Source organism: Balaenoptera borealis (genome assembly GCF_965194805.1).
Source record: "Balaenoptera borealis genome assembly, chromosome: 1".
Lineage (NCBI taxonomy): Eukaryota > Metazoa > Chordata > Mammalia > Artiodactyla > Balaenopteridae > Balaenoptera > Balaenoptera borealis.
This window is the reverse complement of record NC_138860.1, coordinates 64185170-64198818: the sequence shown is the minus strand read 5'-3', so window position 1 is coordinate 64198818 and position 13649 is coordinate 64185170. Positions and strand designations below refer to the sequence as shown.

At 40.4% G+C, this 13649-nt stretch overlaps 1 protein-coding gene across 4 annotated transcripts in view; it reads left to right on the top strand.

Annotated features, from left to right (window-relative positions):
• The window catches only part of LOC309613783 (uncharacterized protein), a 629462-nt gene that overhangs the window by 610184 nt on the left and 5629 nt on the right, over positions 1 to 13649 (top strand). The window contains exons 3-4 of one of the 4 annotated variants that reach the window (XR_014235873.1): positions 4207 to 4356; positions 5965 to 8586. Coding sequence is in view for 3 of the 4 variants with exons in the window: in XM_082361122.1 (XP_082217248.1) it covers positions 4210 to 4356; positions 6875 to 7182 (455 nt within the window). In the remaining variant the exon portion in view is untranslated. Of the gene's footprint in view, positions 1 to 4206; positions 4357 to 5964; positions 8587 to 13649 lie in introns of those variants that run through there. The other 3 variants (XM_082361122.1, XM_082361124.1, XM_082361123.1) reach the window with 3 other exon arrangements.

Genomic DNA, 13649 nt, shown 5'->3' with positions numbered 1-13649 from the left:
CTGAAACCATTTCCTCTAAGATCAGGAACAAGACAAGGATGTCCACTCTCGCCACTATTATTCAACATAGTTTTGGAAGTCCTAGCCGCAGCAATCAGAGAAGAAAAAGAAATAAAAGGAATACAAATCGGAAAAGAAGAAGTAAAATTGTCACTATTTGCAGATGACATGATACCATAGATAGAGAATCCTAAAGATGCCACCAGAAAATTACTAGAGTTAATCAATGAATTTGGTAAAGTGTCAGGATACAAAATTAATGCACAGAAATCTCTTGCACTTCTATACACTAAGAATGAAAGATCAGAACGAGAAATTAAGGAAACAATCCCATTACCATTGCAACAAAAAGAATAAAATACCTAGCAATAAACCTACCTAAGGAAGTAAAAGAACTGTACTCAGAAAACTATAAGACACTGATGAAAGAAATCAAAGATGATATAAACAGATGGAGACATATATCATGTTCTTGGATTAGAAGGATCAATATTGTGAAAATGACTATACTACCCAAAGCAATCTACAGATTCAATGCAATCCCTATCAAATTACCAGTGGCATTTTCTACAGAACTAGAACAAAAAATCTTAAAATTTGTAGGGAGACACAAAAGACCCCAGATAGCCAAAGCAGTCTTGAGGGAAAAAAAAAGAGCCGGAGGAATCAGACTTCCAGAATTCAGACTATACTACAAAGCTACAGTAATCAAGACAATATGGTACTGACACCAAAACATAACTATAGATCAATAGAACAGGATAGAAAGCATAGAGATAAACCCACATACCTATGGTTAACTAATCTATCGCAAAGGAGGCAAGGGTATACAATGGAGGAATGACAGTGTCTTCAGTAAGTGGTGCTGGGAAAACTGGACAGCTACATGTAAAAGAATGAAATTAGAACACTCCCTAACACCATACACAAATATAAACTCAAAATGGATTAGAGACCTGAATGTAAGACCAGACACTATAAAACTCTTAGAGGAAAACATAAGCAGAACACTCTATGACATAAATCACAGCAAGATCCTTTTTGACCCACCTCCTAGAGAAATGGAAATAAAAACAAAAATTAAAAAATGGGACCTAATGAAACTTAAAATCTTTTGCACAGCAAAGGAAAACATAAACAAGACGAAAAGACAACCATCAGAATGGGAGAAAATATTCTCAAATGAAGCAAATGGCAAAGGATTAATCTCCAAAAAGCAGCTCATATAGCTCAATATCACAAAAACAAACAACCCAATCCAAAAATGGGCAGAAGACCTAAATAGACATTTCTCCAAAGAAGATATACAAATTGCCAACAAACACATGAAAAGATGCTCAACATCACTAATCATTAGAGAAATGCAAATCAAAACTACAGTGAGGTATCACCTCACTCCAGTCAGAATGGCCATCATAAAAATATCTACAAACAATAAATGCTGGAGAGGCATTTAGTGGAGAAAGGGGAACCCTGTTGCACTCTTGGTGGGAATGTAAATTGATATAGCCACTAGGGAGAACAGTATGGAGGTTCCTTAAAAACTAAAAACAGAACTACCATAGGACCCAGCAATCCCACTACTGGACATTTACCCTGAGAAAACCATAATTCAAAAAGAGTCATGTAGCACAATGTTCATTGTAGCTCTATTTACAATAGCTAGGACATGGAAGCAACTTAAGTGTCCATCGACAGATAAATGGATAAAGAAGATGTGGCACATATATACAATGGAATATTACTCAGCCATAAAAGGAAACGAAATTGAATTATTTGTAGTGAGGTGGATGGATCTAGAGTCTGTCCTACAGAGTGAAGTAAGTCAGAAAGAGAAAAGCAAATACCATATGCTAACACATATATATGGAATCTAAAAAAAAAAGGTTTATGAAGAACCTAGGGGCAGGAAAGGATTAAGGACACAGATGTAGAGAAAGGGCTTGAGGACATGGGGAGGGGGAAGGGTAAGCTGGGACAAAGTGAGAGAGTGGCATGGACATATATACACTACCAAATGTAAAATCGATAGCTACTGGGAAGCAGCCACATAGCACAGGGAGATCAGCTTGGTGCTTTGTGACCACCTAAAGGGGTGGGAAAAGGGGGTGAAAGGGAGGTGCAAGAGGGAGGGTATATGGTGTTATATGTATATGTATAGCTGATTCACTTTTTTATACAGCAGAAACTAACACACAATTGTAAAGCAATTATACTCCAATAAAGATGTAAAAGAAAAAAAAGAAAAAAGAAAGCCCAGAGATAAATCTACACACCTATGGTCCACTAATCTATGACAAAGGAGCCAAAGATATACAATGGAGAAAAGACAGTCTCTTCAATAAGTGGTGCTGGGGAAAATGGACAGCTACATGTAAAAGAATGAAATTAGAACACTCCCTAACACCATACACAAAAATAAACTCAAAATGGATTAGAGACCGAAATGTAAGACTGGACACTATAAAACTCTCAGAGGAAAACATAGGAGGAATACTCCTTGACATAAATCACAGCAAGATCTTTTTTGATCCACCTCCTAGAGTAAAGGAATAAAAAACAAAAATAAACAAATGGGACCAAATGAAACTTAAAAGCTTTTGCAAAGCAAAGGAAACTACAAACAAGACAAAAAGACAACCCTCAGCATGGGAGAAAATATTTGCAAATGAATCAATGGACAAAGGATTAATCTCCAATATATATAAACAGCTCATGCAGCTCAACAGTAAAAAAAACAAACAACCCAATCCAAAAATGGGCAGATGACCTAAATAGACATTTCTCCAAAGAAGACATACAGATGGCCAAGAAGCACATGAAAAGTTGCTCAACATCACTAATTATTAGAGAAATATAAACCAAAACTACAATGAGGTAGCACCTCACACCAGTTAGAATTGGCATCATCAGAAAATCTACAAACAACAAATGCTAGAGAGGGTGTGGAGAAAAGGGAATCCTCCTGCACTATTTGTGGGAATGTAAATTGATACAATCACTATGGAGAACAGTATGGATGTTCCTTAAAAAACTAAAAATAAATTACCATATGACCCAGCAATCCCACTACTGGGCATATAAACAGAGAAAACCATAATTCAAAAAGACACATTCCCCACAATGTTCATTGCAGCACTCTTTACAATAGCCAGGTCATGGAAGCAACATAAATGCCCATAGACAGACGAATGGATAAAGATGTGGTACATATATAAAATGGAATATTACTCAGCCATAAAAAGGAATGAAATTGAGTCATTTGCAGAGACGTGGCTAGATCTAGAGACTGTCATACAGAGTGAAGCAAGTCAGAAAGAGAAAAACAAATATCGTATATTAACACATACATGTGGAACCCAGAGAAATGGTACAGATGAACCAGCTTGCAAGGCAGAAATAGAGACACAAATGTAGAGAACAAATGTATGGACACCAAGGGGGGAAAGTGGCGGGTTAGTGGTGGTGGGATGAATTGTGAGCCTGGGATTGACATATATACACTTATATGTACAAAATAGATAACCAATAAGAACCTGCTCTATAAAAAAATAAATAAATTTAAAAATTCAAACAATAAATAATATAAAAAAAAACAGAAAAAGAGTTCTTTCCTTCCCATAGACGTATTTATATGAATGAATTATTTCCATGCTTATATCTATAAATACAAAAAGAGGAATAAAACCTACCTTGAACCAAAAAAGAAAAAAAGAAAAAAAACAGAACCCACTAATTATACAGAGGAAAACCCTATCAGGGCACTTGCTCCAGTGGTAAACAATTCTGAAGTTGGTCAGAGGTGGGGAATTGTCTCACATGCAGCCAGCAGCTCCCCCTCAATGAGCGTCCTCATTGCAAAGCTGGGGGACCATGAGGAGGCATCTCTGAGTAAATGTGAGCTGAGCCGCAGGCCAGCTGCTGCTGAACTTTTTCCACCCTTCCCAGGTAAAACACCTGAAAGTGTGCAAGGACTTGAAAGCCTAGAGCAAGGGCCTTGGAGCCACACCAGCGACAGCACGCAGGCCAACTTGGTGCCTGCAGGCCAGGCAGGATGGTCCTGGCCCCGGGCGCTCTTCTGGAAGCTTTCCATTTCCCTACCTGAGGTACCCGTCCTGTCCTGGCCCCCACTGCTTTTTTCCTTCCTCACCTCTGCCTGGGGAGAAATTGCAACGGCAGGTATGGGTGACACATCCTCTTCTTTAGCAGGTGGCAGCGCGGCAACTCCTGAAGAAAGTCCAGCAGAGCCCCACTCACACCAGGCCACCCACAAAGCCGTGGGCCCTACTCCCTCCCACCAGCACAACCCCGAGACTGCTGACGGGACAGAGAATATGGCGTCAGGCACAGCTGCAGGTACTCTTGCTGCCTGGAGGGATGTTTATATTGACCTCAACCTAGGCACACCTGGGAAGGGCTGGCCGGCAGGGTCAGGCTGCCCAGGTCAGCCAATCCTCGCCCCTCAGGGGCTCAGAGTTGCAGAAAATGGGCCTTGCTGAACCGGCCAGCTCCAAGGAACAGGTGTAGGGTCCCGAGAGTCAGGATAGACAAGGGGCGGCAGCCCTGCCTTGTTTTCTAATCATTTTATCTGGTCCATGAGTGGGAGACAACTTCAAGAAGACCCTCTCCTAATGAGAGGAACCCAGGAGTCAGGGAGAGGAGGGGTGGTGGGTGGAGACAGAGGCCTGGTGCCCCGGCTGCAGTGGAAGCCCCTGGAAGACCAGGCGGAGGGAGGCCGCACAGAGAGAAGCCTAGGGTCACAGACCTGTCGGCGCTGCTGTTTGTTAGTTCAAGCCCTGCTCTGAGGTGCTCTGTGTCAGCTCTGACCGACAGGTGAGCTGGGGGTGCTCTGCAATGAGGGCTATGTGCACGGTTCCTGTGTGCCCAGCCCTGCTGGGGTACCTGCCCAGGGGAGCTCCGTATCCAGAGAGGGGCCTGACCACGAGAGCCCCGTGGGCTGCTGGGTACCTGGTAAAGGACGTCAGGACAGTCAGTGAAGCCACCGAGGATATACATCCAGTAGTTCCTAATTCCTATACACTGCTCGTCATTCTACTCTCCACTAGCACCTGGTATTCTGTATTAGACTTAAAAGATGCCTTCTTCTGTATTCCATTAGTCCCAGAGTCACAAGAAACTTTAGCTTTTGACTGGCAGGACTCAACATACAACAAAAAGAATACTGCTGGGCTGTCCTACCACAAGGGTTCAAAAATTTCCCCACCATCTTTGGGGAAACTTTAGCTAAAGACCTAAAAGATCTACCTCTGGAGAAGTGAACCCTCCTTCAATATGCAGACGACATTCTGATTGCCAGCCCTACTAAGAAGGTCTCTGAACTACCCAGCCAATAAAGGATAGAAGGTGTCCAAGAAAATGGCTCAAATATCACAGACTAAGGTGACTTGCCTGGGCTTCATTCTCACAGAAGGTCGGAGAAGCCCATCCCAGGAAAGGGAAGAAGCCATTTGCAGCCTTACCCTTCCTAAAACAAGAAGACAGCTTAAGGGTTCCTGGGGAGGCCGGGTTTTGCTGCATCTGGATCCCTAACTACAGTCTAATAGCTAGGCCTCTATAGGAAACATTGAAAGGAAAAGATGATGATCCTTTTGAATAGAATCCAGAAGCGGCCTTTCAAGAATGGAAAGAGCAGTTAATTCAGGCCCTGGCCCTGGCCCTGGCCCTCCCAAATTTAGCTAAACCCTTTGACCTTTACATTCCCGGTAGAAGGTGAATCGCCCTTGGAGTATTAGTGCAAAAACTGGGACTACTTGAAATGGAACAACTCAAGAATGCCCTCCAGGTAGGAGAAACTATGGTAACCAAGGGCTGGGTCCACCGCCCCATCCAGCCACAATACTGGGGGTATCTAAAAACCTGTAAATCAGCAGCCCGCAAGGCCAGCTGTCTCCTAAGGGAAAAGAACCCCACTTGGTGATCCTAACCACCTACCTTGCCCTGAAGTTGCAGGGATCGCTCCGTGGGCACACTGACCTCGAGTGAGGAGGCCCTCAAGCTCCAACCTCCAGAGAGACAACCTGGGGCAACGGGCCCCCAAGACGACTCGTGTGACCATCACTTGACCTGGAGCTTCTCTTCTAGAAAACAAGAGTGTGCCACAAAAGAGCAGACTACTGGTTGCAGGAATTACTGCACCCAGAGGGAAGCTAATAAGCTTGGCGGGGGAAGCGTATATAACGCTGTCACCATAGAAAAGCCAACAGCCACCGCGGTGACGGCGGCCAATGAGACCCGCTGCACTCCTAGCTACTTCAAAAGTCTGTTGACTCAGTGGCCGTCATGGTCCTGGATCACCACCGGCCCTGGACTGTCTGGGAGTTGACCAGGCAGGGCTCTGATACCTGGTGCTGTTTTTAAGTTAATTCAGTGGCTTAATTGAAGAAAGCGCAGACTACTCATCAGAGGACCTTCGCTGGCAGAAACCTTCAGCTGAATGTGACCGAACAAATGCGGGGCCGGGGTAAAACCGGCCCACCCTAGCGTCTCTGGGCATCTCTTTCCTGGACCCTTAAAAGTCATTAGAATCTATAAAACTTCAAATGTTGGTGCTCAGGCAGACGAGCAGTGAGGGAGGAGCCCAGGGGACAATCAAACTCACCTGGAGGCTGCTGGGGAGAAGTTCTGCCCCTCCCACCGGGTATGAGCACACCCAAATCAGCACGAAGCAGTTACAGAAGAGGGGTCTGCACCCTCAGCCACCCACGAATGAGGAACGGGACAAAAGGCAGAGGAGGAGTTTGTCACCGGCAAAGCCCATTAAAAATTCCTGGGAGATAAAAATAGAATCTGGGCAATAAAATAAAGTCTAACCTTTTTTTTCCTTTGTGCTTTGTCTAATTTCACTTGCTCCTAGAGTTCCGCAGGCAGAGGCCTCACACCCGGCACTTCAGACCCGATTTCCTTGTGCAAAATATCTGGGCCGACACCTCAGCTCGCGGGGCCCCGTGCAGACTCCACGACATAGAGCCTGAGCTCCAGCCAACCCGGCCCTCGAGAGCTCTGCCCCCTCCCACCCGCCGACACTTACGGGATCCCTACACAGCAGTCCCGCCCACAGCCCGCGGGGGAATGCACGCTCTCACCTCCGCATTCTCTGATCAAAATATAAAATTTTCCTTTGCGTCTGAACCAAACTCAGTCTCGTTCTTCTGGCTCCAGTGACACTGGGCAGGGGGACCCTTGTTGGGGCCCACTCTGGAGGATCAGTAACAGAATTTGAGAACATTGTAACTTCAGTGAACAGATGTGTGGGCCAAACTGTAATTAACATAGAGCAGTGTATAAAGCTCGAGTAAAATAAGATGTTCCTAACACTTCCATTTGATATTTCCATTGCTTTATTATAAGCAAGTTCAGTGGAAGGGTTTGTCTTATTAGTCAGGTCAACATTAGAGAAATGAAGTGATTTCTTTTCAAGGATGTACATCTAATAATCTTGGCTGAAGATTCAATCTTGTTTTGAATGCTTTTCCATTGAAAATGATACCTCTCTTTCAGGTCCCCCATTTCTGAGACATATAAAATCTTATAACTTATTATTACCAAAGGGGAAATGCAGGAGGAGGGATAAATTAAGAGTTTAGGATTAACACATACACACTGCTATGTATAAAATAGATCATCAACAACAAACTACTATATAGCACAGGGAATTACACTCAATATTTTGTAATAACCTATAAGGGGAAATAATCTGAAAAAGAATAGATATCTATATCTACATCATCTAGCAACGACAGATAAAATGTAACCTAAAGGAGGTTGATGGTGAGCACTTCTGACCCTGAAGACTTCAATCATCTAAAGCTCGGACTCTGCTTACTGCCCAAGGCCCTTAATGAACATACATGTACCTGGAGCTTAAAAATTTCCCAGGGTGGGGTTCGGGGAGACACTGATTTGGAAAAATCCTTGGTGTTCTCCTTACATGCAGGGGACTCTTCCTACAGCTAAAACATGCCTGTGACACCCAGAAGATGGTACACTGTTTGATCGGGAAGAGTTTGGAAAAGACACGTCATCTCCTCATCTCCTGGTAGTCGGGTTCACCCCTCCAGCCTCTTTCCTAACAAGCTCCCCACTTGGAGAATCAGCACCTGTAACCTCCTGTTTTGTACAGTTTGCAATTTGTCCAGAGGATGAACAGGAAGAGGGGGAACCAATGAGAGACTAGCTCTAGGTGTTTGGACAGGCACATGTCACTCTAATTTCCAATCAGGAAGAAGAATTAACCACAGGCTCAGCCTGCCCCCCGGAACCAGAATAGGGTCTGAAGCAATCCTGCGGTTTTGCGGCCAGCTCCCAAAAAAGCGAGTTGAAAAATGGAGCTCAGGGGCACTGCAATTCACAAACCTGCAGGGTTATAAATGATAACTATCATCCAAAAATATATAGAGCTAAGGCAATGAAGAGGATTTGAGAGCAAGGCAGAATTGCAGGAAACAGTTTTCAAGAGGTACATTGGACTCGCCGTTAAAGCACATGAAAAGCGGCAGAACTTCCACAATGATGCAGTTGGCCAAAAAGGGCGTATGCATTTTTCCTGAATATAATAGTATATATATATATATACTACTTTACAATTTTTTTACTATTTCTAAAACCTAAAATAAATGGTAAGCAGGAGGACTGGAATGATGTGGGAATATTCCTAAATTACCAAATTCAGGTTAGAAAAGTATTTAAATATGTGTTTGTTACATGTATACATAGAAGCATGTAACAGTTTAAAAATATTTTTTCTAGGTCTTCATCTACCTGAAGGTTTACATATTGTGCATTTCAAGTTGTCCTAAGGGTTACAGATACATAAAAATTGGATAGGATTGAACAGTTACACTTTTTATTTTTTAAAATGATTTCCACATTCTTCATCATATAATTTGTCTTTTCTGATAGAAACTTGTACCTCTGGCCACACTAAATTTTGTGTCTGTGGGTTTTTTTCCATCGTGGGTTTTACTGTGCTGTTGCACACAAAACCTAGAAATATGCTAAAATATCACAGATTAAATGCTCTGTATATGATTCCTTCCTAAAGCATAGCAGACTTTGTCAGTGCCCTACCTAACCTCAGGTCTGACTGTTGGATTTACTCCACCAACGTCCAGCTGCCTGAGGTCTTCTGGCATCAGGAGCTTCTTCTTCTCTAGTGAGGTCATTGGAACCTAAATTAGTTTAAATTTTAAAAGCAATTTAGCAGGATGCATCAAAGGCCTTAAAAACGTGCATACCCTTTGATCCAACAAGAGGAAATAAGCAGATAGATGGGTCAAGAAGCATATTTAAGGATGTTTTCACATTCTTACCTAATTAAAAAAGCAGAATATCTAAATGTTAAAAAAAGGACCGTTAAACAAATTATAACAAATTTATGCATTGGAATACTGTTCAGTACTTAAAATGATATAAATGTATATTGATAGCGTTGAAAGTTCACAATATATCATGTGACTATATTGGTTCATTGGTAAATATATGTTAGGACAATCTTTGCTTTTCAGTGCAATCTCTTAACTGTGGGTACTTGGCTAATGAGATCTTGGCTAAAAAGGACCACTTTTTAAAAGTTACATATATATATGCACACACACATACCACATAGGAAAACATCTAGAATACTGACAATAACTTGTAATTTTTTGTCAATATTCTAGATCTTGCATAGGGTGGTAAATGTTTATTAGCTTATTAATAAATAATAAAGAGGGTCAATGATGAGAATGTGTTACAAAGTAAGGGTTATGATTATTTCAAATTTGTACAGTTGAAGTCCATTAAAGAAAGTAAAGAAAGGAAAGGGGAAAAAACATCTAGGAGGTTATACTCTAAACTGTTAATGGGAGTTATATCTGACTGGAACTTTAAGGGTGATTATTTTCTTTTTTACTCATTTAAGAGTTTCTAATATGACTATAATTCTATATTATGTATATAATGGAGAAATAATAAAAGTCAAAACCATTAAATTTAAGATTAAAAATATTCAACAATAAAAACAACAGTGAAGCTTTACTCTTTTAAATACACAAAAGACTATTGTGTGTGTTGGCCAATTATGTTCCTTTGTAGCAAATGCATTACACTGATTTGTGGGGCATCCCACGTAGAATACAGCCAAAACATTTCTGTAAACAATGGATAAATTATATTGGATTTGATTCATTTCACCTATGTCAGGCCACTTTTCCACAATACTTGGAGAAAATGCCGGGTTGTTTATCAACTAACACATAAAAGAAAAGAAGTTACTCGGAAATATAAAGCCATTTGGAAAATACTCCCCTGGGTTGTAAGGTGTTATTGATATGGAGGTGCCTGAATGTAGCTACTTTTTTAGGGAAAGGAGAATTTCTAAATGTTACTACTTAAATTACCTTATCTTAAATAAAGGAGAACTGCAGATGTAATTTATTTAAACATTCATAGTTTCAAATAGTGAAGTCATTTAAAAAAATTGAGGTTGCTTTGGGACTTGGTTATATGCCTCTGCTAAATATTCCCTAGTACTTTCCCCAGGATTACATTTTATTGTCATGGAGTGTTCAAGTACCTGTCTTTCTATATTGTAAGTGCAATAAGAATAGGAATGATATCTGTCTTACTGGCACATTAATAGGAACTTAGTATTTTAAAAAAAAAGAAAGAATGTATAAGTGAATGAGTGGATAGAGTTGTGATCTTTAAAAAATTTTTATTGGAGTATAGTTGATTTACAATGTTGTGTTAGTTTCTGCTGTACAGCAAAGTGAATCAGTTATATATTACATATAGCTATATACTACATCCACTCTTTTTTAGATTCTTTTCCCATGTAGGTCATTACAGAGTATTGAGTAGAGTTCCCTGTGCTATACAGTAGGTCCTTATTAGTTATCTATTTTATATATAGTAATGTATATATTTCAATCCCAATCTCTCAATTTATTTCCCCCCCTTTCCCCCTTGGTAACCATAAGTTTGTTTTTTACATCTGTGACTCTATTTCTGTTTTGTAAATAAGTTCATTTGTACCATTTTTCTAGATTCCACATATAAGCAATATCATATGATATTTGCCTTTCTCTGTCTGACTTACTTCACTCAGTATGACAATCTCTAGGTCCATCCATGTCACTGCAAATGGCATTATTTCATTCTTTTTTATGGCTGAGTAATATTCCATTGCATATATGTACCAATCTTCTTTATCCATTCCTCTGTTGATGGACATTTAGATTGCTTCCATGTTCTGGCTATTGTAAATAGTGCTGCAATGAACATTGGGGTGTACATATCTTTTTTTTTTTAAACATCTTTATTGGAGTATAATTGCTTTACAATGGTGTGTTAGTTTCTGCTTTAAAACAAAGTGAATCAGTTATACATATACATATGTTCCCATATCTCTTCCCTCTTGCATCTCCCTCCCTTCCACCCTCCCTATCCCACCCCTCTAGGTGGTCACAAAGCACCGAGCTGATCTCCCTCTGCTATGCGGCTGCTTCCCACTAGCTATCTATTTTACATTTGGTAGTGTATATATGTCCATGACACTCTCTCACTTTGTCACAGCTTACCCTTCCCCCTCCCCATATCCTCAAGTCCATTCTCTAGTAGGTCTGTGTCTTTATTCCCATCTTGCCACTAAGTTCTTCATGACCTTTCTTTTTCCCTTAGATTCCATATATATGCGTTAGCATACTGTATTTGTTTTTCTCTTTCTGACTTACTTCACTCTGTATGACAGACTCTAACTCCATCCACCTCATTACAAATACCTCCATTTCATTTCTTTTTATGGCTGAGTAATATTCCATTGTATATATGTGCCACATCTTCTTTATCCATTCATCCAATGATGGACACGTAGGTTGCTTCCATGTCCTGGCTATTGTAAATAGAGCTGCAATGAACATTTTGGTACATGACTCTTTTTGAATTATGGTTTTCTCAGGGTATATGCCCAGTAGTGGGATTGCTGGGTCATATGGTAGTTCTATTTTTAGTTTTTTAAGGAACCTCCATACTGTTCTCCATAGTGGCTGTATCAATTTACATTCCCACCAACAGTGCAAGAGTGTTCCCTTTTCTCCACACCCTCTCCAGCATTTATTGTTTCTAGATTTTTTGATGATGGCCATTCTGACCGGTGTGAAATGATACCTCACTGTAGTTTGGATTTGCATTTCTCTAATGATTAATGATGTTGAGCATTCTTTCATGTGTCTGTTGGCCATCTGTATATCTTCTTTGGAGAAATGTCTATTTAGGTCTTCTGCCCATTTTTGGATTGGGTTGTTTGCTTTTTTGTTATTGAGCTGCATGAGCTGCTTGTAAATCTTGGAGATTAATCCTTTGTCAGTTGCTTCATTTGCAAATATTTTCTCCCATTCTGAGGGTTGTCTTTTGGTCTTGTTTATGGTTTCCTTTGCTGTGCAAAAGCTTTTAAGTTTCATTAGGTCCCATTTATTTATTTGTGTTTTTATTTCCATTTCTCTAGGGGTTGGGTCAAAAAGGATCTTGCTGTGATTTATGTCATAGAGTGTTCTGCCTATGTTTTCCTCTAAGAGTTTGATAGTGTCTGGCCTTACACTTAGGTCTTTAATCCATTTTGAGTTTATTTTTGTGTATGGTGTCAGGGAGTGTTCTAATTTCATACTTTTACATGTACCTGTCCAATTTTCCCAGCACCACTTATTGAAGAGGCTGTCTTTTCTCCACTGTATATGCTTGCCTCCTTTATCAAAGATAAGGTGACCATATGTGCGTGGGTTTATCTCTGGGCTTTCTATCTTGTTCCATTGATCTATATTTCTGTTTTTGTGTCAGTACCAAACTATCTTGATTACTGTAGCTTTGTAATATAGTCTGAAGTCAGGGAGCCTGATTCCTCCAGCTCCGTTTTTCTTTCTCAAGATTGCTTTGGCTATTCGGGGTCTTTTGTGTCTCCATACAAATTGTGAATTTTTTTGTTCTAGTTCTGTGAAAAATGCCAGTGGTAGTTTGATAGGGATTGCATTGAATCTGTAGATTGCTTTGGGTAGTAGAGTCATTTTCACAATGTTGATTCTTCCAATCCAAGAACATGGTATATCTCTCCATCTATTTGTATCATCTTTAATTTCTTTCATCAGTGTCCTATAATTTTCTGCATACAGGTCTTTTGTCTCCTTAGGTAGGTTTATTCCTAGATATTTTATTCTTTTTGTTGCAATGGTAAACGGGAGTGTTTTCTTAATTTCACTTTCAGATTTTTCATCATTAGTGTATAGGAATGCAAGAGATTTCTGTGCATTAATTTTATATCCTGCTACTTTACCAAATTCATTGATTAGCTCTAGTAGTTTTCTGGTAGCATCTTTAGGATTCTCTATGTATAGTATCATGTCATCTGCAAACAGTGACAGCTTTACTTCTTCTTTTCCGATTTGGATTCCTTTTATTTCTTTTTCTTCTCTGATTGCTGTGGCTAACACTTCCAAAACTATGTTGAATAATAGTGGTGAGAGTGGGCAACCTTGTCTTGTTCCTGATCTTAGTGGAAATGGTTGCAGTTTTTCACCATTGAGGACAATGTTGGCTGTGGGTTTGTCATATATGGCCTTTATTATGTTGAGGAAAGTTCCCTCTATGCCTACTTTCTGCAC